The sequence below is a fragment of the Eucalyptus grandis genome, chromosome 7 (genome assembly GCF_016545825.1).
Source record: "Eucalyptus grandis isolate ANBG69807.140 chromosome 7, ASM1654582v1, whole genome shotgun sequence".
In the NCBI taxonomy this organism is placed as follows: Eukaryota; Viridiplantae; Streptophyta; class Magnoliopsida; order Myrtales; family Myrtaceae; genus Eucalyptus; species Eucalyptus grandis.
In genome coordinates, this window is record NC_052618.1 from 29,824,780 (window position 1) to 29,846,612 (window position 21,833).

The following is a 21,833-nucleotide window of genomic DNA, read 5'->3' on the forward strand; positions in this document are numbered from 1 at the left end:
GTAATTCCTTTTTCTACAACGTCCCATTCCGAGAGAATCCTTTGATCGTAGGAAAGCTTTCATCTTGTTCTTCCGGATGTTGTAATCCTTTCCATCAAAGTAGGGTGGTCTGGTATTGCTTTGCCCTTCCACCAGCCCTGGTGCTAACATACTAGCCATGGATCTTTTACTCTGAAGTAAAACACTTCAAATAAAGTGAGTACACGAGCTCTGATACCAATTGATATAGCTAGTATAAGTACCTAGAGGGGGGTGAATAGGTATATAAAAGATTTTTCTCGATAATTGCACAATACTAGACAATTGATAGATTTGAGACAAACAATAATCAAAGTAAGACTGAGAGAAGGGAAGAGAAAATTGAACATGCGGTTTATAGTGGTTCGGCTTATTTCAAGCCTACGTCCACTCTTCTGCACTGACAGCCTATTGGCTGGATTCCACTATGAACAAACAGATGTTACAGCGATGTTCTTCCTTGATTTCTCGGTGTAGATGATCTACCACACTCGCTCAAGGTATCACTAAGTATAGACACTCTTTGTGTATACAATTTCGCTCAAAATGTATCGACTAATAATCAAGGTGCTTCAGACTCTGGAATTTCTCTATCGATCATGCACTAAAGCAACTAGAACGTCTTCCTTTTATACTCCTTTATGCCATCATACCCGTTGGCACATACCAAAGGAATTCCTCCAATCTACCCATTGGACGGAATCAATCAAGAAGATCATTCGAGCTATTAAAGGAACCTGACGATAGCCCATCAATCTTGTTCGCCCATACAACCAGGATCTTGGTTTCCAAGAATAGAACCTTCCAAGAATATTTCGTCAACCATCGGATCTTCAAACGATCTTGATTACGAATAAAAGAATCCGTTATATTTATCCAGCCAAGAGATCTTCTCCAGAGGATAGGACTAAATCCTCAACCAAATACTTCGGCTCTGGATTGCCTTCGTCACTAGATTAGAAAAACTGTCAATGACAATAGTCTTGAGTCTTGAGTGCTGAGTCTGGTGATCTGAAAGTCTTCAGACTCTAAATAGAATGTCTGCAATTATCCAGACTAGACTAATAGAAACGTTTTGTCAACTTCAAAATATCCTGGAAAGATTTCTCCAACAGAGGAAACTCAGGAATCTCAGGAAAGAAGAAAGACCGTTCCACATGATCGTCAAAGCGAATGTATCGCAGACTCTGGAGTTGAAAAAAATCCAAGATGATATTGCTTACTTCTTCGGTCTAAAACTGAAGGACGAGCCAAGTGAAGTAGGAAGAAAAGATCATTTGTGTCAGAGATTGCAGAAGGATCCGAGATCATTTGTGTCAGAGATTGCAGAAGGATCCGAGTGAGAAGATTCTCATAATATTGGACGATCTGCGGAATAAACTTGATTTGAAGGCAGCCAGAATTCCTTCGGGAGACAAGAGCATGAAATGCAAATTGCTGCTAACATTGAGATATAAAGATGTGCTGGAGAAAGAGATGGGTACCGATCGAACATTTCTTCTTCAAGGTTTAAGGGACGACGAAGCTTTCAGGCTATTTGAAAGCGAGGTCGGCGACCAGCTCAATGAGGAATTGAAACCACTAGCGTATCAAGTGGTCAAGAAGCTCGAAGGTTTGCCTCTTTTGATTATCTCTGTCGCACGCACTTTGAAATATAGCCAATTGCCCGCATGGAGAAACATGTTGATAAAAATAGAGGACTCAAATATAGAAACCATAGTGCAGTTGAGTTACGAACATTTGGAGAGCAAGGATGCTAGGTCTTTATTCTTGCTCTATGGTCTCATCGGCGGGACCATTCCGGTTGAACTTCTACTGGGACTAGGCATGGGCTTGGGCTTGTTTGAGTGTTACAGTAAGACTATAAAAGATTCAAGAGATAGACTGAAAACTACGCTCGATAGCCTCCATTCCATTTGTTTGTTGCAGGATGGCGACGATGACAAGGAAAACGTGATCATACATGATCTTTATAGCGAGGTGGTTGTCTCAACTCCATTTAGCGATCAGAATTCTTTAATGACGAACAGCAAATATGGCTTATGGTCAAAGGAAAAGCTTGAGAAATGTTGGGCTAGATTCCTAGCTGATGTTGACAAAAAGAGGCTTGATGAACTAATGAAGTGTCAGTTTCTTTACTTGAAGATACTCATGTTGTCTCAACCAGAAGACTGGTTTCGGGTGCAAGAAGATGAACATGAAGTGGAAGATTGCTCGGAACTACTAGATTTCACATACATGAAGGAGCTCCGTGTCCTATATTTTCGCTCCATGCATATCGCTAGTTTACCTTCCTCGATTGGAATCCTTGGGGACCTCCACTCTTTATACTTAGACGATTGCAATGTGGAGGATGTGACAATTCTTGGCAAGCTCAAAGCATTGCAAATTCTCAGCTTCGCACGATCCACCATTCCTAGGTTGCCTAAAGAAATTGGGAAACTTACAAATCTGAGATCGTTGAATCTACGCGAATGCTACAAGCTTAAAACAATTGAGTCTGGTGTCCTGAAAGGCTTAACCAACTTGGAAGAGTTACATATTTACAGCTTTTCTCAATGGATGGTTAAGGATCGTATACCATCAGAATCATGTAATGCTAGGCTTGCCGAGTTGAAGAGCTTGACTAAGCTATCCGCTCTGGCAATATCAATCCCTAATCCAACCATACTCTTGAAGGATGGTGACCTGCCATTTGGGAACCTGGATAGATTTGAGATCAACATAGGACTTGTTGTCGGGTTGAAATTTAAAGATTTAAGAATCATGGAACTCAAATTGGAAGGTTGTGAGAGTATTCTTTCAAAAGAATGGGTTCAGAAAACTCTGCAAAAGACTCAGCACTTAACTTTATGCAAGTTGAGTGAGTTCAAAAGGAGTGCTCACGAATTGTGCACCCAAGGATTCGAAGAACTGAAGTACATCAACATTGAAGACAGGCCCTCAATCAAGTACTTTGCCAATTCATCCGACGGCCTCCCACTCACTGCTTTTAGGAAGTTAGAGTCTTTGATGCTCAAAAATCTTATTAAGTTGGAGAAGATATGCAATGGTCTCGTCACACTAGAGTCCTTCAGCAAATTGAGAGTCATTGGGGTCACACAGTGCGACCGATTGAAATATTTGTGGTCTCTTTCAGATTGGCAAAGACTTGTACAACTGGAAAAAATTGAAGTGTGGAAATGTAACTCAATGCAATCCATTGTCACACATGATGTGGGAGAAGGTATAGTTTCTACCAATAACAGAGTTGAGTTGCCTAAAGTACGCCATCTGAACTTGTTTGAGTTACCAAATTTGACAAGTTTTTGCACCAAAGTTGAAATCACATCAGAGGATACTCCAGTCCAGGTAAGTTTTTTTTTTTTTTCCAATTTTTTTTCCCTCTGTCAATTTGTCAATTTGTCATGTTAGGATGATATTGGTATTCACTCAACGCCAGTACATATTGCATTTAACTTTGACTGTTTGTACAATTTGATTCACGTTTTGATTTACAAGTGAAAAATCCTCTCAATTAGAATAGAGACATATTATAGTTAAGGGGAAGCCTCTTTCCACGACTGATACTTTAATTTTTTTAATTTTTTTTAACATTAGATATTTGCACTGCTAACTTGGGTTTCTACCGTGACTAATTTATTACTGATTTAACATTCTTAATGAAATGAAAAAAAATAGTATGCTAAATGAATGAAAGTGAGAATGAATCTTGAATGAGTAAATAAATTTCAATAATTTCAAAATGAAGAAAGCGACATCCAGAGATTCAATAAATGGAGATTCAATAAATGGATGACGAGCGACGAGCCATGTAACAAAGAAAGTCCCCATAAGTCATGTCCCGCCTAACATGCAATTTGCAACTAATTCCAACATGTCATGCGAAGTTGCCAACGTCACCGTGTTTGTGCAATTGAGCTGCATTGACAGCATGATAGCAGTGAAGATTTCCTTATGAAGATGATTTCACTTATCACAAAAGAGAAATTCATTTTTCTTTTTTATTTCAGCCCGAGAGTTCCACTTATTTTATTGTGAATTTAGCTTTACTTGTAACAGACTCACCTTTAATGAGCTTCATTGTGGTGCCACGTCAGGTTTCATTGCCTCGCTTGGAATCCTTGACAACGGTTGGGCTCCTTGGCCCATAAAAGATACTCAACAGTGAACCTTCATTAAAATACAGCAATCTAAGATCACTAGTGATAGAAGAGTCTAAATCCACGCCGAAGAGTATTCTGAAATTAGATTGGATATTGAAGTTGCCGAATTTAGAATCAATGTCACTTGGGAGCTCTCCATTAGCAGAAGTAGTTTTTGACCTGGAGGAGCTAAAGGTCACCGGAGATGTCGAGATTCTCTCTCAGCTAACTAAAATTGACATTAAAGCAGTTACCAAACGTAAAGTGCATGTGGAAATGAGATGTAAAATTACAAGGAATATCGATACTTCAAAACCTGAGGAAGCTCGATGTCTATGGAATGGGGCTATCATCTCTCTTTTCGATGTATGTGGCTAAATGTTTTAGAGAAATTAGAGCCATTGAGGTGTCGGACTGTCCAAATATGAAGGCTTTCATTGTGGATGAAGGAAGAAATGAAGGGACATATGATACTATAGAGTTCCCACTGCTGGAGTATCTATCTATAAAGCAATGTCCCATGGAGAGATTCTTCTCATATCCTTGTGGAAAGAAAGAGCCACTAACCACTACTTCAGATTCACAAGATGCTAACTCCGATTCCTTCTTTGATTGAAAGGTACAAATCCCTTCTCTTGAGGTTATACCTATACTACAAATTTTTATTCACATTCAACTATAAGTCAAGGGAGGCCTCTTTCCACGACTGCTTTTTTATTTCTATTTTTTTTTCAATTTTAAATAATTGCACTAATTAATTGGGCTCAAGGGTTTCTAATATGACTAATTGATTACTCATATAACATTTCTAATGAGTAGAAGAAACAGTGTATTGAACGAATGAACCTTCAAAGAATGAACGAAATAAGATAATTTCCAAATGAATAAAGCAACCTCCAAAGATTAGATTAACGGAAGGCGAACGAAGAGCCACGTGACAAAGAAGTCCACATAATTCACGTCCCAACTTCATGCAAGTTGGAACTGATTCCAACGCATCATGCCAAAATAACTGTGTCAACGTAAGCTATTTTGGGGATATTTTGGAGATATTTCCTTCTCCATTTTTTCAGGCTCAACAGAAGATTTTAAGCTTTCGCTTTCCATTCAATTGAGTTATAAATATTTGATATTGATTGATTAAGTTTTCGACGTTTTTAAAAACAATAAGCCCATTCGTACACTTTGGGTCCATTCATATTCTTTCAGGCGGAGATTGTGGATGAAGGAGGAGGAGATGAAGGGACAGAGTTAGTAACCACCACTTCAGATTTACAAATACTTATTCAGATTCCTTCTTCGGTAGAATGGTAAACATCCCTTCTCTTGAGAATTTACCTACAATAGCCGTAGATACTCGGTTTGCTAGGGCAGGTAACAATATCTCTTTAAAGATTCTTATTTGGTTTTATTTGTTAAAATGTGTTCACAATATAACTACATTTGTCGGAGAAACTTAATTCTTCCATTGCATTAGATAGGTGGTTCGGATAAGGCCAAATTGTCAAAATTTTCATAACCGTAATCTAACGCATAACTCTTATGAGCAGGTTAGTTTACCAAACTTGGAGGACTTAGAGTTTGACTCGATCGGATCCTTCAAAAGGATATGGCATGATGAACTTTTCGAAAGTTCCTTCTACAAATTAGCCACCATCATCGTTGAAAATTGCTCCGACCTACTCCACATCTTCCCTTTGACAATCATAGGGAGATTGCACAACCTAAAAAAATGTCAAGGTTAAAAAATGTCCAGCCTTGAAATCATTGTTTGATTGTGGATCCTTGGATTCAAATACATAACAAGCAACGGTGTTGCTCCCCATATTGGTAAGCATTGATGTTGAAAGCTGTCCCTCTTTGGAATCGTTGTTTAATTGTGGGTCCCTTGATTCAAATGTGAAACACAAAATTATATTGCTCCCCAAGTTGGAAAAAGTGAGAGTGAGTGGAGCAAAAGGGCTAAGATATGTGATCATGAGCCACTCCCAAATAGTTTTGGGTTTTCCTAGTCTTGAAACTGTCAGTGTTGAGAATTACTCTGACCTAAGATATCTCTTCCCCAGTTATACAGCCACAACTCTAGTGAAACTAGAGAGTATAAAATTACTAAATGCGAACATATGAAAGAAGTGATTCCCAATAAAGAAGTTGGTCAATCAGAGGCAAAAGTGATGAGTTTCCCTTGCTTAAGTGTATTAACACTTGAGGAACTTGATAACCTGATTTGTTTCAGCTCAGGAAGTTGTTCATATGATTTCGCCTCCTTAGAAGATCTAAAAATTGTGGGGTGCCGTAACTTTGGAGCTTTCATCCTAAGTCCTACAAATGTCAAGAGACGGTTAGGCGAGATGGCTGAAGAAAATGATGAATTGCCACAACTGTTGTTCAATGAGATGGTTCGTTCTATCCTTTACTGTGATCATTTGTATTCTCACATTATCATGTTTTATAATGAAGAATGTAATAAATTTGTTCTACTTATCCTCCTTTCTCACATTATCCTCATGCAGGTTACATTTCCTAATATAACAAGTCTAGAAATTAATGGCCTTCGATGCAAAGAGCTATGGAACAATCAAATTCCCCCCGAATCCTTTCAGAAGTTGGAATCTCTTGAGTTGAATAACTGTGATAATCTCCAACGTATTGTCACTTTTTATATATGGAAGAAGCTGCAGTGATATCTTGAGGAACTAAAAGTGATTTCATGCCGTTCAATTGAGATCATATACGAAGGTTATGAGATGGGTACAGTGTGACATCCTGATTTTCAGGTTCTGATTTCAATCGGATAAGTCGGGCCTTTCATCAACGTAACTATAGTGTTCTTCTCTGAGATGGCCACTCATGAGATAACTGACCTATCAGATGAAGCCGTTAAGGGATTCTAATGCAATAGACTTGAGAATTCGACCAGGAATCGACTGTTCGACCGTGCTAGTCTGCAAGGGTCATTGTGGCACAATTAAAAATCGATCAGAGATCGGAGATAGGTCGATTCGACTAAGATGGTGATCAAAGTGTGGGTGATGCCACATGATTGCAAAATTCTCATCGATTGGCACTAAACCAATTTTTTGTCGTTTTGGGTACCCTGTGTCTGTATTTGAAACCTTGAGATTTTCGCGATCATTGAGAGTCGCCAATGTGTCGGATGGGCTCATTGTGGTTCGAAGAAAATCGACCACGGGTCAATTGTGTTGGAGAAATCCTCTTGAAGTGTTTTGAAGTTGACAAAAACGTTTCATCGAGTCCCATCTGAGGCTTGCGGACTCTGCTATTTAAAGTCAAGACCTCCTGGACAGCCCGACTCAAGACTCAAAGTCTATCCTCATTGACAGCTTTCTAATCCGTTGAAGAAAGGCTATCCATAACTGGATGTTTCATTAAGGATGTGGCCTTATTGACTGGAGAATATCTCTTGGCTGGATATGACATAACGGAATCCTTTGTTTGATCATAATTGATTCAAAGATTAAGGATCCGATGATTGGCAAAGTATACTTGAAAGGTTCTACTTATGGAAACCGAGATCCTGATTGTATGGGTGAACAAGATTGATGGGCTATCAACATGTTCCTTTAATAGCTCGAATGATCTTCCTAATTGATTCCGTCCAACGGGTAGATTGGAGGAATTCCTTTGGTAAGTGCCAACGGGTATGATGGCATGAAGGAGTATATAAGGAAGGCGTTCAGGTTGTTCGAGTGTGTGCACGATAGAAGAATTCCAAAGTCGAAGCTCCTTGTTCTTAGTCAATTCATCTCGTTGAGCAAAATCGTGTAAACAAAAGAGAGTCTATATTCGTGAGAAACCTTGAGGAAGTGTGGTAGAACATCTACACTTTGTGGAATCAAGGAAAAGCTGTGCTATAACTTCTCTTTTGTTCATAGTGAAATCCAGCCGGTGGGGCTCGGTGCGGAAGAGTGGACGTAGGCTTGGAATAAGCGAACCACTATAAATCTTGTGTTCAATTTTCTCTTCCCTAACCTTTACTTTACTTTGATCGTATTTTCCTTTCTATCGTTTGCCTAGAATCGCTTCCGTATCTCGAGAAATTGTTTGTGCACCTATTCACCCCCTCTAGGTGCTTATACTAGCTATCTCAAATTGCACAAAAAAATTCCTAAAAGCTACCCAATAGGTAAGGTCACACTAAAAGTGCGTTTGATTGAAAATAACTGTGAATTTGAATTCGATTTCAGAAATTGGAAGTCCTATCGTGTCACGAGTCATTCTGGGAATGTCAACTCACCTTATGAGGAAATTCCGGCAAGTTCGAGATTTTTACGGAAAACCGGATCGGACGATGCGAAAAACGAATGGAGATTCAGAATGGCCGATTTAAAGGGATTTTTGACATATGGTGTTAGTGAATTAGTAAATGAAGTTGTTTGGCTTTTTTGAATTCAAATTGGACTTCGACCGGATTTGTCTGTTCAGAAAATCGGATTCCGAAAAGAAAATGAATTAAAATTCGGAATTGAAGAAAATAGCCGTTTGTTGCCCGAAATTTATTGTTCGAGGGAAATTTGATGCAAGAAAGCAAGTAAGGATCAAATACCTTAGCCTGAGAATTTTCAGAGATCAAATTGGACTAAACAAAAGCAAGTGAGACCAAATTTGAATTAGTTTGGGAGGTTTTATATAATTTGTCTTCCTCTCCTTCGGTCCCACAGGCACTTTCTCTTTCCCTCCCTCTCTCGCACACGTTCTTCCCTAGCCGACCATCCCCTGCGAATTGGTCTCCATTGCTTTTCAGTTTTGATTTTTAGTTTGATCTTATCCCATTCCCTGTCTCATCATTTCTCTCTCATTCGTCTCTCTTTCTCGCAAAGCCTCTCTCGTCTCTCTCAAAGACCCACGCGAGAAGGCCCCACCACCTACCGACAGCCTCTGCTTGGTCTTCAAATGCCTCATCTTCTTTTACTGTACATTGCATTCTTATCTTCACTTTTGCTTTTCAATTTCACACGTCTCCTCTGCCTTTGAACGACACCCCCTTCCTCACTCTTCTCTTTCATTTTCCTGCGTTTCCTTTTGATTCTTTTGGGTTCGGTCGATGAAGCCTGCACGCTTCCCTTATCACCACCGACAGCCTTCTGCCCCATTTCCCCACCGATTCCTCTCTGCCACGTCCGAGTTTCCTCCAAGCTCGGTCGACCGAAGAAGCGCCCCCCAGCCGTGTTGACTCCCCTGCCAGCGAAGCTCACCTTCGTTTGTCTCCATCCTCTGAGCAGCCCCGCACCTTCGGTCCCTCATCTCTGCCTCCACCGAACACCTCTCATCTCCTGCCATTGTTCGCGCCTGCCCACCTCACGCCCACGCGTCCACAGCTTCTACCTTTGAAGTCACCGTTGCCGATTTGTTGACCCCGAGTCTCCTCGGCCAACCGTTCGCGTGAGACTTCCATGGAGCAGCTCCCATCTTCACTCGTGGATCAGCCCTGCAATCCTTTCCGCTAGTTTGTTAATCGTGGATCTCCGCTCGTCCAGCGTCAAGAGACCGAATCAGCCGCGTCTTCTCTCTCTATCGTCCGAGGCAGTCCCTGTCCGTGTCTTCGAGCAGCCGTCTTCAGCACGTCCATTTCAGCCCATAAGAAGTCAGCCCAATTCAGCAGCTCCATTCAAGCCCACGAGCCCAAATGAGTTCAGTCCATCAAAAGCCCAGCGAAATTTTGAGGCCCAAGCCCGTGAAGTCAGGCCCACCGAATCAGTGGACTCAGCCCAGCTCGAGCAGCGAGCTTGTAGGCCGATTTCGGCCCCGATTTGACCCCGGTTGGCGGACCCGCTTCGGATGGGATTGACCCTTGTCGCCTGCTCGTCGATTTGGTCCGATTGGCTCGTTAATCAAGTGAGTTTTACTCACTAATGCTTTATTAGTTTGCTAAATATGCTTAGGGGTTGGTTAGATTTAATTAAACGCAATTAGGTGGTTAGATTAGTTTAGATCAATTAAATTAGAGACTTAATGATGCATGTTAGGTGGTTAGAAATAGACATTAGCAAGTAGGCATGCCATGTTATTTATGGAACGAGTCCCGGTAATTTTCCGGGCTCGTCTCGGCGTCCAATCGGGCAATACGGGCCTAAATTGGATTTTTAGTATTTATTTATTTATTTTTCGAAATTAATTATTTATTTATTTATTTTTCCGGAAATTCAACCTAGATGGCCGGTGACCGGAATTTCGTGCGATTGTCGTGGTGCAGTCCGTTTATTTAATTGAGCTTCAATTTATATGGAATTGATTTAAATTGTGAAATTTGAGGATTTGTCCTAAATTGAATGAAATCGAATAATTGATTGGTTGATGGCCGAGTATTGTTATTTAGCATCGATAATGCTGTAATGATCTGTAAAGCGAGGGAACTGTGAAAGTGAATTGGGGAAATTCTCACTGAAACCAATCGAGAACGATGTAATGAGACATACGTGGTTCGGTGATTAAAAGATATCACTGGTGAAAACGGCGCCTTAAAGAACGCACGAATGCTGTCTATTACATGCAGCAGTATGGACATACGTGGTTCGGTGATTAAAGGATATCACTGGTGAAAACGGCGCCTTAAAGAACGCACGAGTACTGTCTATTACATGCAGCAGTATGGACATACGTGGTTCGGTGATGGAGGATATCACTGGTGAAAACGGCGCCTTAAAGAACGCACGAGTGCTGTCCATTATACACGTCACCTTGGCGAAAAAGACGCCCGAGAGCATTAATGAGGCTCTGTGACTAAGTGTACTGCTGGAGATTATCGTGATCGGTAATTGGTACGTCACCTTGGCGAAAAAGACGCCCGAGAGCATTCATCTGGCTCTGTGACTGAGTACCCGAATGGAGATTATAAAGTATGGTGTTGATGTGACCAAGAGGTGGTCCGAATGACATGTAATCGACTAGGTCGATTGATCATTGTTTTGATCTGATGTTGTGAATTGGTTGATTGAATGGGAATGGCCGTGAGTGGTCTTGTTGGCATGTGATCGACTAGATCGATTTGATCAATACTTCGATCTGTGATGTGATTGCTTGGGTGCCTATTGAATTGTGCTATTGAATTGTGCTAATATGCAGGTGAAATCTGAGGCCAAGGTAAGTCCTCTGACTCACGTTGTGCATAGGCAGCCATAAGGTGTATTAGTTTACTAATCGGGTCTTAGGGGGTAGAACTTGTTGAGACGTAGTCTCATCCCGGTTTGGGGAAAATATTTCAGGACTCTGATGAAGAACCTGAGGAGAAAGAACTCGAAGAGGAGTATCTGAAGGAGAACCCCGAGGATGATCTAGAGTAGGATCCTGATGACTGTTGCTGTAGAATCTAATTGAGTGTAAACCAACATTTTTAGCATGGTTTGTATATGTACATGTATGACTGAGTCATTGTAGGTCTACATAAGGGTGTTGGTTTTCATGTTCAATTTTCTAGTCCTACTTATATATCCCATTGCTTTATGGTCTAGGGGTTTTTATAACTGCTTCCGCATGTGCTATTAAAAGTAAAGGGTCAGCGATTTGTAGTCCTGGGATGTCGCATTTTAAAATCGACCAAAGGTAAGGGATGTGCGCGTGCCTGAGGATCGGGGCGTGACATACAGAGAGTGGTAAATTGAGGTTGCTGGTTTTGCGTGATCTCGAAAACTTGAGGTGCATTTGGTAGTCCGATAGTCTTCGAAGCATCCCGTTCCCAAATTTGATAGATGTAGAGGCCATGAGGTGCCCCCATTTGGAAATGCTTTTTCCTACCTTCACGGCGAGATTTCTCAAACAAATTGAAAGGCTGGTGGTGGAGTCATGTGAAAATATGGAACTAATTGCTGACCATGAAAAATGGGAAGAAGCGACCGATACAACAATCACCTTCTCTAAGTTAACGAGTTTGGGACACCTGGAGTGCCATAACTTGGCACGGAAGAATACTTAAGTGTCATAACTTCAGAAATGTATACTTAAGTGCCAGTTTCGGAGTAAAGTGGAACGCTTAAGTACCACTTCAGCCAAAATTCAGCCAAATGGCCGACGTGGCAATTTTCCTATGAGTTGAGTGCAAAAACGTTGTTTTGCATGCTGATGTGGCGAGAAAATGCACAAACGATGTCATTTCGTATCGATGTGTAAATATTAATATAAAAATTAATTAAATTAAATTTAAAATTAATTTTATCTAAAATATTCTAAAAAATAAAAACTTAAAAATAAAAAAAAAAAAAAACTTAAAAAATAAAAAAAATTAAATTAAAAAAAACTTTAAAAATAAAAAAATTTAAATTAAATAAATTTAAAATAAAAAAAAACTTAAAATTTAAAAAATTTAAAAATTAAAAAGTAAAGATTAAAAAAATTTAAATTAAAAAAACTTTAAATTAAAAAACTTTAAATTTTAAAAACTTTAAATTTTAAAAACTTAAAAATTCAAATTAAATTAAAATTAAATTAAATTAAATTAAAATTAAAATTAAAAAAAAACTTTAAATTAAAAAAATTAAATTAAAAAATCTTAATTTTAAAATTTAAAAAACTTCCATAATTAAATTTTAAGTTTTTTTAATTTTAATTTTTTTTTTTTGATTTAAAGTTTCTAAAATTTTAAATTTAAAAAACTTTAAATTTTAAAAACTTTAAATTTTAAAAACTTAAAAATTAAAATAAAATTTAAATTAATTTAAATTAAATTTAAATTAAATTAAATTAAAATTAAAATTAAAATTTAAAAAAAAAACTTTAAATTAAAAAAATTAAATTAAAAAATCTTAATTTAAAAATTTTAAAAACTTCCATATTTAAATTTTAAGTTTTTTAATTTAAATTTTTTGATTTAAAGTTTTTAAAATTTAAATTTTTTTAATTTTAAGTTTTTTAATTTTAGAATATTTTAAATAAAATGAAGTTTAAATTTAATTTAATTAATTTTTATATTAATTATTTACACATCGACAAAACGTCGTCATTTTTGCATTTTCTCACCACGTCGGCGTGCAAAACGAAGCGTTTTGCACCCAACTCGCCGGAAAATTGCCACATCAACCATTCGGTCGGATTTTTGCCGAGTGGCACTTAAGTGTTCTACTTTACTCCGAAACTGGCACTTAAGTGTACCTTTCCGAAGTTATAGTACTTAAGTGTCCTTCCATGCCAAATTATGACACTTGAGCTGTTCTTCTACCCTAAGTTAACCACCCTTAGCCTTCTCAAGTTGCCGAAATTCAGGAGGTTCTTCTTACCTGAGAAATACTCTATGATATTCCCGTGCTCCGAGGACTCCCCATCCTTGCAAGTCTTGAGAATACAGAGCTGTGGAGTAGAGCCAGACCAAGTCCTAGGTGGCGGGCGTTACTACGAAGTGAAAAGAATTATGGTATTCCTTCAATATTTCATTGCTTTGGTTTGGCTCTCTGTTCCTTTGAATCGAAAATTAGTTTGTATTATTAGCTAAGACACAATTCTCAATGGGAGCCACACGTGTTCTACATCACGTGGCCCTCTCTCTTCCTTTCTCTCTCTCTAGTTCTCTTTCTTACTCTCTTCAACTAGCGATCTATCTATTCCATTTTATCCATCCAGCAACAGTTGCCGCGGAGACTCCGTTTCAAGAAACAGAGAGCATCGAAGGCTCTCGGTGATTCTAGTTGAATCCTTTCCTCTCACTTGGCTGCTCGTCGTCACCGCTTCCCAATCACCACTTGTTCCACTGCCGCGAAGAAGTTCTATAATGTCGGAGTGCTTGAACTTCGGTCACGACTGCCTACTTCGACGATTCCATCCCTTGATGTTGCTTCTGTTATTTCTTTACTCATATCCGATCTCAATTACTATAGCTAATCGTTCTCTATTCAACTAAACCATATATGCTCTGTTTTTTCGTTCCTATTCTACTGTCTGTGTGCAAATCGACTATGATTGAAGGGTTGTATTAATAATTTGAAGCGGTGCTCCTCGGCCGAAATTAATGTGTGCAACCTGTTTGATGAAATTCCTGAACTAAGTCAGTGTGTATTTTTTATTCAGTTCTTGATCGAGAATTCCCTTGATTACTAGATTGTTGATCTATTCTGGTCATTTAAGCATATTTGAGTTTTGTTTTCTTCATTAAAAAAAAAAAAAAAAAACCATAGGTGTTCAATTTCAAACTTGTTTGGAATCTGCTGGAACCTTGTTGATACTTGTTGATTCGCCACTGTTACGGCCCTGAGCTAATGTCGATTGGTCCTTGATTTTATGCTATTCCACTTAAGTAAGCATGTGCGGTGATATTAGATTGTCTTATGGTGAATTTCATGTTTGCTTGGAAAAGAAATTATGTCATGAATGAATGAAATTCTACTGGAAATTGATCCGTGTATGCTGACCCTGTCTTGATATCCCTGATTGGGTGTGCTTTTGAATCCAGCTTGAGGCTAGTTTGGTTATGGGATCATATATGTTCATGCTAGGAAAGTAATAGGGTGAATCTCATGCCATTTAGCGAGAATTGGGTTCATCTCCGAACTTGAATATGCTAGAATGAAGTATTGCATGCTCACCGTGATTGTTTTGTGGCACTAATTTGGTCTTGGATTGATGTCATTTTGATCAAGTAGACTCATATGCACTTATAGGAAGATATGGCTTCTATTCATGGCAATAAGTCATCAAAAGATCATGATTTGTGGTCTTTATGCTCTGTTACAATTTTGAGCGTGTGTCGGAATTTTTGTCTTAGTTTGGTTGCCTTCTTTATTGCTCGTGGATAAGTGATATGCATGTGCATGATTAAATTGATGAGATGTGTGCTTGATATTGCCATGAGAATCTTGGCCTAATAAATAATTTAGACGAGTCTGATGTTAATTGAAGTTTAATTCCATAATTCTTGTGATTCCAAAGGAAACCCTCTACTAGTACACATATTTTGAAGGTGATCTGGTAGACTAGTCAGATCTGAGAAAATCTCTCAACAAAGCTAGTCAATGAGGCCCTTCGATATATCGCATGCATGATGCTTGCCAACAAAGTACATGTATTCTCTCCCTCTCCTTCGACGCTCATCATTCAAGGCTTATTTATAAGAGCTATTGCTTAAATCTAGTTGATCCTTCAAGTGTGTGTGTTTGTGCCAACATACCATGCGCAACAACAATTGCAGCCTACTCATTCATGATGTCTTTTCTTTCCTCGGAGTGTTCACTGGTTACTGCTGTTCAGAAAGATGTTTCAAAGATACACTTTTGTTTTCCTCCCTCCCCCACGGAATTGCAAAAGCATGTCACCGGCACTACTGGTAACCCTTGAAATCCATAAGGACCCTGCCCATATGTTCCACCAGGAGTTGGTCCCTAGCTCCAATTGTCCCTCCTATAAACTATTCTGCAATGGAGGTGCAGAGCTCCATCTATCTCCTTGCAACGGGTCTCTTTGTTGATGAAAAAGTTGATGAAATTATGACCCTGCTTATTGGAGGTCCCTTGATCAGAAAAAGTTGAATCTTTTCCCTCTTAAGAAGTTTATGCTATAAATCTTGAATGGAAAACACTTAGCCAAGAAGAATTTGATGAACCATATGAATTTATCTTTATGTCCACACAATAACATCAACTCATCCGACGCATTTTATACAACAATGGCATCGTGTGTCCTTTCCACAACTTACTTTAATTAGTAGAGAGTATCCATTTGTATCACAATTTTGTCCTGCTCATAAATGCTCATTCTACTCACATTTCTCAATTTCAGTTGCTCAAAACACTGTGATTTAACCCAAAATCACTTGAAATTTTTGTTACATATCATCGAATTTGCACACTCTCAGAATCAAATGCCACTAACTTTACATAGTGGATCATGTCGTGAGAGCATCGGGAAGAGTGGTGGGCGATCCGAGGATTCTGCCACCCACATCGGGAAATGTTTTGAAACCGGCCAAAGGACCAACTTTACCGTCTCTGCTCACATGGATGGGATACTGCATCAGGTGGCCTCTCATTTCCTTGGGATTATGTTGGTCCTCATCCACATAAGCTTTCCAATTCCGTTCGGCTATTTTGTTCACCCTCTTTACACATTCAATGCTTTGAGGTTCCCTGAAGCTGTCCTCTAAATCTCCCAAGTGCTCCGCCTAAAGCAACATCCTATAAACGTAAACCTGCATAGCGTAAGTCAACATAATTATACACAAACTTAAGTTTTTGAATGAATGTCGTTGCACTCGCTCGAGCATATGCTTTGTATATGCTATTCAGATGAGAGGCTAACCTGATGTAACTAACCTGGCCACGCGGATGTCTCTTTTTCCCAGCCCAAGTGTGACGCGGCTGATAAGCTCTCATTGCAATTTCGGTGTCTCTTGAGCCATCCAGAGATCTTTGGTTGATATTTGCCGATCCCATGATCACATACTCATCATCTACTATCATTCCTGGCATGCACATATATCTACGAAAACTTTTGAACCGACACCTGCATGGATAGAAACAACAGCACGCTTCAGCCAAGAGTCTTTTTACCACTCATGCTCTTGATGACTTTTTTCATTTTGTTTTTTTAACGGATGAATCAAAGGAAGAATCCATGAAAAGAGTCTAGACATATACTGCGGCGTTATTTTCGGATTGTTGATTCATTGCTTGGGATGAAGACTTTGAAGAGGACCAGGGCTCCCGCTTGCCCAGTTAGTAGAAGTTCAAGTAACCCAAGGGATGGTACTTGTGTGACAACCCAGCTTTTTCGAGAGCTTGGGCAATAATTTCATACATCATTGTCATGGTTTGTCCCTGTCCACATTATCAATACACATACAAGAATAGTGAATGTTAATCTTTTTACATCATCATATCTCCTGGAGAAAAATAATAAAATGATTGAAACGGGGTTGAGTCCCAAATTTCCCCTTTAAGTAGCTCGGCTTAGTCTGCTTGGATCACTTCATTTTCTGCTTAATTCCATTGGCATGTTATTTAGTTTTGACTTGCTTGGACATCATCGATTTACATGTGTCATCACTATTTCTTTACAAGATGAAAGAGTTTATCCTTGATCTGACCTGCCAGAAGAGAATTTCCTGCACTGTAGCACTAGTAGGGACACCCTCCGGCCACATCAGTATCACTTTATACACAGACGTGCTCGTCTGCATTGATCTTGCTTTCGATCTTCAACGCTAGCTCCATCAGCACTAAATTATTTGCAGCTGCATGTCAAAACCAAATCAAGCATTGGTTGCCATCAAAAATTGAACTCAAGATAAAGCATTTAAAAAGTTCGGAGAGTCGGTCTTAAAAATATAACATATTGAATCAGAATGCAGTCTTCATGTTTTATACAGTGAGTTCTAGCGATTATTAGCTGATACACAATCCCCAGAGGGAGCCAAATCTGTACACTCTTTACTGGAGGCGTTGTTGCTCGCTCAACTCAGTCAGTCAAAATGAATAGAAATGGGCAACTTATACCTGCATTTTTGTATGATGGCCAACAATAGCAAGAGCCGAGAAAATATTGGTTTTCAATGTAAAGGAAGTGTTGTGCCAATCTAATTGCTTTCACGTACGCCGTGTGAATACTCTTGTCTACTTTCAAGTTCTTTCCACATATAAGATTCTGCAACCATGAAGAGATTGAAAGAAGCAACATTATCAATGTGGAATTCAATCTCTACTCAAAAACACTAAAAACTCTGCATAAAAAAAGAAGAGTAACTTTCTAATGTAAGAACACTTTTCAAGTTATACACATATAACAGCCAATTGCAAATCTACCAGCATGGTATTAGCAGCTAAAACTTACTTGGTTTGCAGCTTCTTCAACGCTCTTCGGGAATCAATTTACAGAACCTAGATCAATCGATCTAAAGACCTACACCAACATAAAATATAAATGAAAGACGGTTGTTACACTTCATTTGTTTACAATTGAAGTCCCTTGAAAATGGTAATTAATTTGAAGTAAATTCTCCCGACTTGCACATGCCAATTTTCCAGGTCGTCGTCGTCACTGACTTATTCTATTTTGTTGCCATTGGGGCTTGTCGAGGGACAAAGTATCCACGAAATCCTGTCGAGCCTTAAGAGAGCATTCTCATGCCAATGCCTAAAATTTTTCAGCTTAAACTCGTGCCACTTTGCCGCCTTTCTCCATCTCTATGCAAGATTCTTCATTTTGTCGTACACAGCTTGTCCCTCAACTTTGCAATGTAGATCATGCCACGTTGCCTTGGGACATTGACAGTGGACTATAATCAGCACAAAAAGCAATTTCTTCTTATGATTAGAACATAACATATACATGTTATTACAATGCTAAAGGTAAACATTAGCATACTATCGTGAACGCGGGGCTGTGAATGTTATTCTTAAAGACGGTATCAAGATCGCTATAGAGTTTGTGCTCCAGATTTATATCGGCCATTGCATAGGTCTAGCTGGCCAATGAATGCTGTTATTTTGCACTTGTTTCTTGAGGCTTGAGTGTCAAGAACCACGCACTTTTGGTGGTGCGAGTACAAGGTCCCCACCACTTGGACTACAGAAGATCCATACACCAATAAATCAAACCAAACATTTTCGTAGATTTATCTTGGATTTCAATCGAATGGGTAGCCTTTGCAATATTGTAAAATTCCCTTTTAGAACTATCCTAAATTCATGTCATTAGGTTAGAAAACACTTAGGTTAGAAAACACATGATATGATCTAGGACAGCATGTGATAGATCAATGAACTTTTGCGGATCGCCCGATGAGAGAAAATCTTTCCTATAAAATTATACCCGATTGGAATAATCAGGTAATATACAACAAAAGCGGTGCTTTTGATGCAATCTAACGATTAGATTTTGATTAAGAACTGACCTAAACATTTAAGGATACATATCTGTTGCTTGAAAATGTTGAGTTTGGTACTTTCGTAACGAGGACCAAGCACACAATCGACGCCAGAGTGTGGGATACATATCTGTTGCTTGAAAATGCTGAGTTTGGTACTTGCGTAACGGGGACCAAGCACACAATCGACGCCAGAGTGTGGGACAAACTTTTTCGTCTCTTCGTCATGAGTTTGCATCACGCCATCCTGCGCCACAACATGGCACATGCCAAGTCTCAGTGATGGGAGATCTCAATAAAGAACTCTCCTTTCCTAAGTCATGGATTTGAAATTTTTTGGCCAAACGGTGCATTGCACCATAAATGAGGATACTTATTCAAGAAAGAGCCATTATATAACATATTCTCCAATTGCATCTTGGAAAGGCAAGCCGAAAGAAAGAACTATTAGAGGTCAAGAATTTGTGTAAAAAAAAAACAGAAAACTTCTTATATTGTAAACGTTCATTAAGCCGACAGAGTGACGTGCGGGTGACGGAGGAGGGTGTGTCTGTGCGCACGCGGGAGTGGGGCTGTGAGCGACGAGCCGTGACGAGAGCGAAGCCAACGCCTTCTAAAATCTCAGAGCCACGGCTGATCGACGTCGTCAGCTTCCTCCCGAGCACCATCCGCTCGTAGCCGTTCATCGTCGTCGCTGGCCCCATCTTCGGAGAACTCTAGACGCGCTCTGTTTTGCATTCAAAAGCGCACGCCATTTCTTGCACAATCGGTTCTCCGACGGTATCTAGATTCATGGTCGATTCATGTCCACTTCATTAGTTGTTGAACTGAATCTGAATCTGTGTTTTTCCCTTTCGTTCATGTTGTGCTCTTGCGATTCCTTGTGCTGGTCGTCTATGGACACGAGTTTGGAGTTGCTATTCTCAACCTCGTCGCCAGTGATGCCCACCGCTCGAGGCCGCCAAGTCAGTGCATTCTTTGCTGTTTTAGTATGCTTCCTGTGTAATTCTTATACTGTTTTAGTGTTTTGTGCGATTTTGGAGCTCATAATTTCCTTGCCAGAGTGGCTCGGTCTTGGCCGGAGTTGTGGCTGATGGGGGAACATTTGGACGTCAGGTATTGTCGTCGGACCGATAGGGATTCCGGCGTGAACTTGTGTACTGTAGTTCAATCGAGTTCGTCAATGGTGGTTCTATACAAAGGAAATATGGATTGTTGCGAGGAAAGATAAAACGTTCGAGAAAGAAGAGAGCGTGATCTGAGGGAAAATGACAAAATTGGGAAAAAGACAAAAAGGGAAAAACAAACTGTGATTCAATTGAAAGATTACACGAGCCCCGCAAGTTGAAGAATTTAAGGTGTGTCAAACTAAAGGTTGTCCTCAGCTAAGAGCCATGGAAAGCCTCAATAACTTCAAGTCTTTGAATTGCTTCGAAACCGAAGGTTGTAGCTCTCTAGAAATGTTTTGCCCAATGCGTCGAGATCGACCAAGATAGAGACCAAACTGTAACAATTGTAGTATGTGATGCGGTTGTGGTAGAACTTGCAGTATTTTAATTAATCTTTAGGTGTCATAGACTCCACTCTTTCATCTTAGGCATCATCTTCTTAGCAAATGCACACATTAAAAACTCAGTTGGGTTATTAATAACTTGACCGATTCGAATTCGCAAGTGTTTTTGCTTAAGTATTGAATGATGAATCGGGAAATTTTTATCTTGTGTCGTCAAAATTCAGATATTCAAAGTTAAATTTGATTTTTTGGTATAGCAAATTGAATGTCATAGCTTCATATCGAATATATACCTCTTAAATTAGAAATTTTATTGTGTCCGCAGTCCATGGAAGAACAACTTCCCTTGTGGCAATACACTATTTATAGGTGCATGTTAACTATTTGATAATATCAAGCTATTTAAATTTTGGATTATATGGATACGTATATTTTACCATCGATTGAAACTATTTTTCATTCAAGGTGATCGACTAAATTAATAGGTTGTTAGTTTTTTTAAGAATATTGTTACTGTTATTTGTAAAATAATTGATATAAATTTGGGACTAGATATATAATCATTATATGGTGCCCACATTAACATGATGAAGTGAATATTAATCTTCATATAGAAGGAGTTTGAATGACACATAGGACAAAGCCGCATGTTAGCTTTCACATTTATGGAGTCGAACTACAATTTGGAGCGTGACGTTGATATAACCCAATTCTTGATAATTGCTATGTTCGGTTATGAAAATTGAATTAAGTCATGAACTACCGACATCAAAGCAGATACATATTAATAAAGGGTATCTACTACTAGAAGTAAATATTTGCTTGTGTATGAAGTCACTCACCTCGATAGTACTACCAATACTATCGGTTAAGTTTCTCAACTCAGGCTATGTTTTTCATCAACATTATAGCTCGTCATTCACTTAGGCCCATCAATCTATAATAAGAAAAGAAGAAGTAGAGATGAGTGGTGAATGATTTGCATAGACAAACAAAGTGGACGAACGAGATGTCTTTATCCCATGCACGGTGCATGGAGATGTATTATATAGGGGTAGGAGGTTTTCTATCTATCTAATTTCACTAATTAATATCTTCTAATTTATTCTTATGCCACCTGTCTTTGGTGTAGCATTTGAATATCACAGCTACATATAGAATATATACCTTGTAACCTAGAATTTCTTTTACGCCTGCGGTCAATAGAAAACATCTTCCATTGTGGCACCACACTATTTATAAGTGCATGTTGACCATTTGATTGTATCAGGCTATTTAAATTTTGGATTATAAGGGCAAGTATGTTTTACCATCGATTGAAACCATTGTTTGTTATGGGTGATCAAATCGAATCAAG

The 21,833-nt window shown here is 39.0% G+C and overlaps 1 protein-coding gene, 2 long non-coding RNA genes and 1 pseudogene across 3 annotated transcripts; 3 read left to right on the forward strand and 1 right to left on the reverse strand.

Moving 5' to 3' along the window:
- Positions 1-1,175: 1,175 nt before the first annotated feature.
- On the forward strand, positions 1,176-6,847 carry LOC108955614 (disease resistance protein RPS2). Its single transcript, XM_039317695.1, has 5 exons — positions 1,176-1,277; positions 1,339-3,369; positions 5,373-5,473; positions 6,400-6,562; positions 6,677-6,847. The coding sequence occupies exons 1-5, from the start codon at positions 1,176-1,178 to the stop codon at positions 6,845-6,847; spliced, it is 2,568 nt and encodes an 855-aa protein (XP_039173629.1).
- Positions 6,848-9,047: 2,200 nt separating this feature from the next.
- Positions 9,048-11,629, forward strand: LOC120296302. Its single transcript, XR_005553220.1, has 2 exons — positions 9,048-10,019; positions 11,387-11,629. It is a non-coding gene; the product is annotated as an uncharacterized LOC120296302 (long non-coding RNA).
- A 1,469-nt stretch (positions 11,630-13,098) lies between these two features.
- Positions 13,099-14,203, forward strand: LOC120296303. The gene is made up of 2 exons (XR_005553221.1): positions 13,099-13,524; positions 13,731-14,203. It is a non-coding gene; the product is annotated as an uncharacterized LOC120296303 (long non-coding RNA).
- Positions 14,204-15,944: 1,741 nt separating this feature from the next.
- LOC104424033 lies at positions 15,945-19,667 on the reverse strand (annotated as a pseudogene).
- Between the last annotated feature and the right edge of the window lie 2,166 nt (positions 19,668-21,833).

Excerpts from the sequence above, each read along its gene's own strand:
- LOC108955614 (XM_039317695.1), top strand. The coding sequence starts at position 1,176 with ATGATCGTCAAAGCGAATGTATCGCAGACTCTGGAGTTGAAAAAAATC. Across the intron at positions 1,278-1,338 it reads TGAAGGACGAGCCAAGTGAA|AGATTGCAGAAGGATCCGAG; the intron begins GTAGGAAGAAAA and ends CATTTGTGTCAG. Across the intron at positions 6,563-6,676 it reads AACTGTTGTTCAATGAGATG|GTTACATTTCCTAATATAAC; the intron begins GTTCGTTCTATC and ends ATCCTCATGCAG.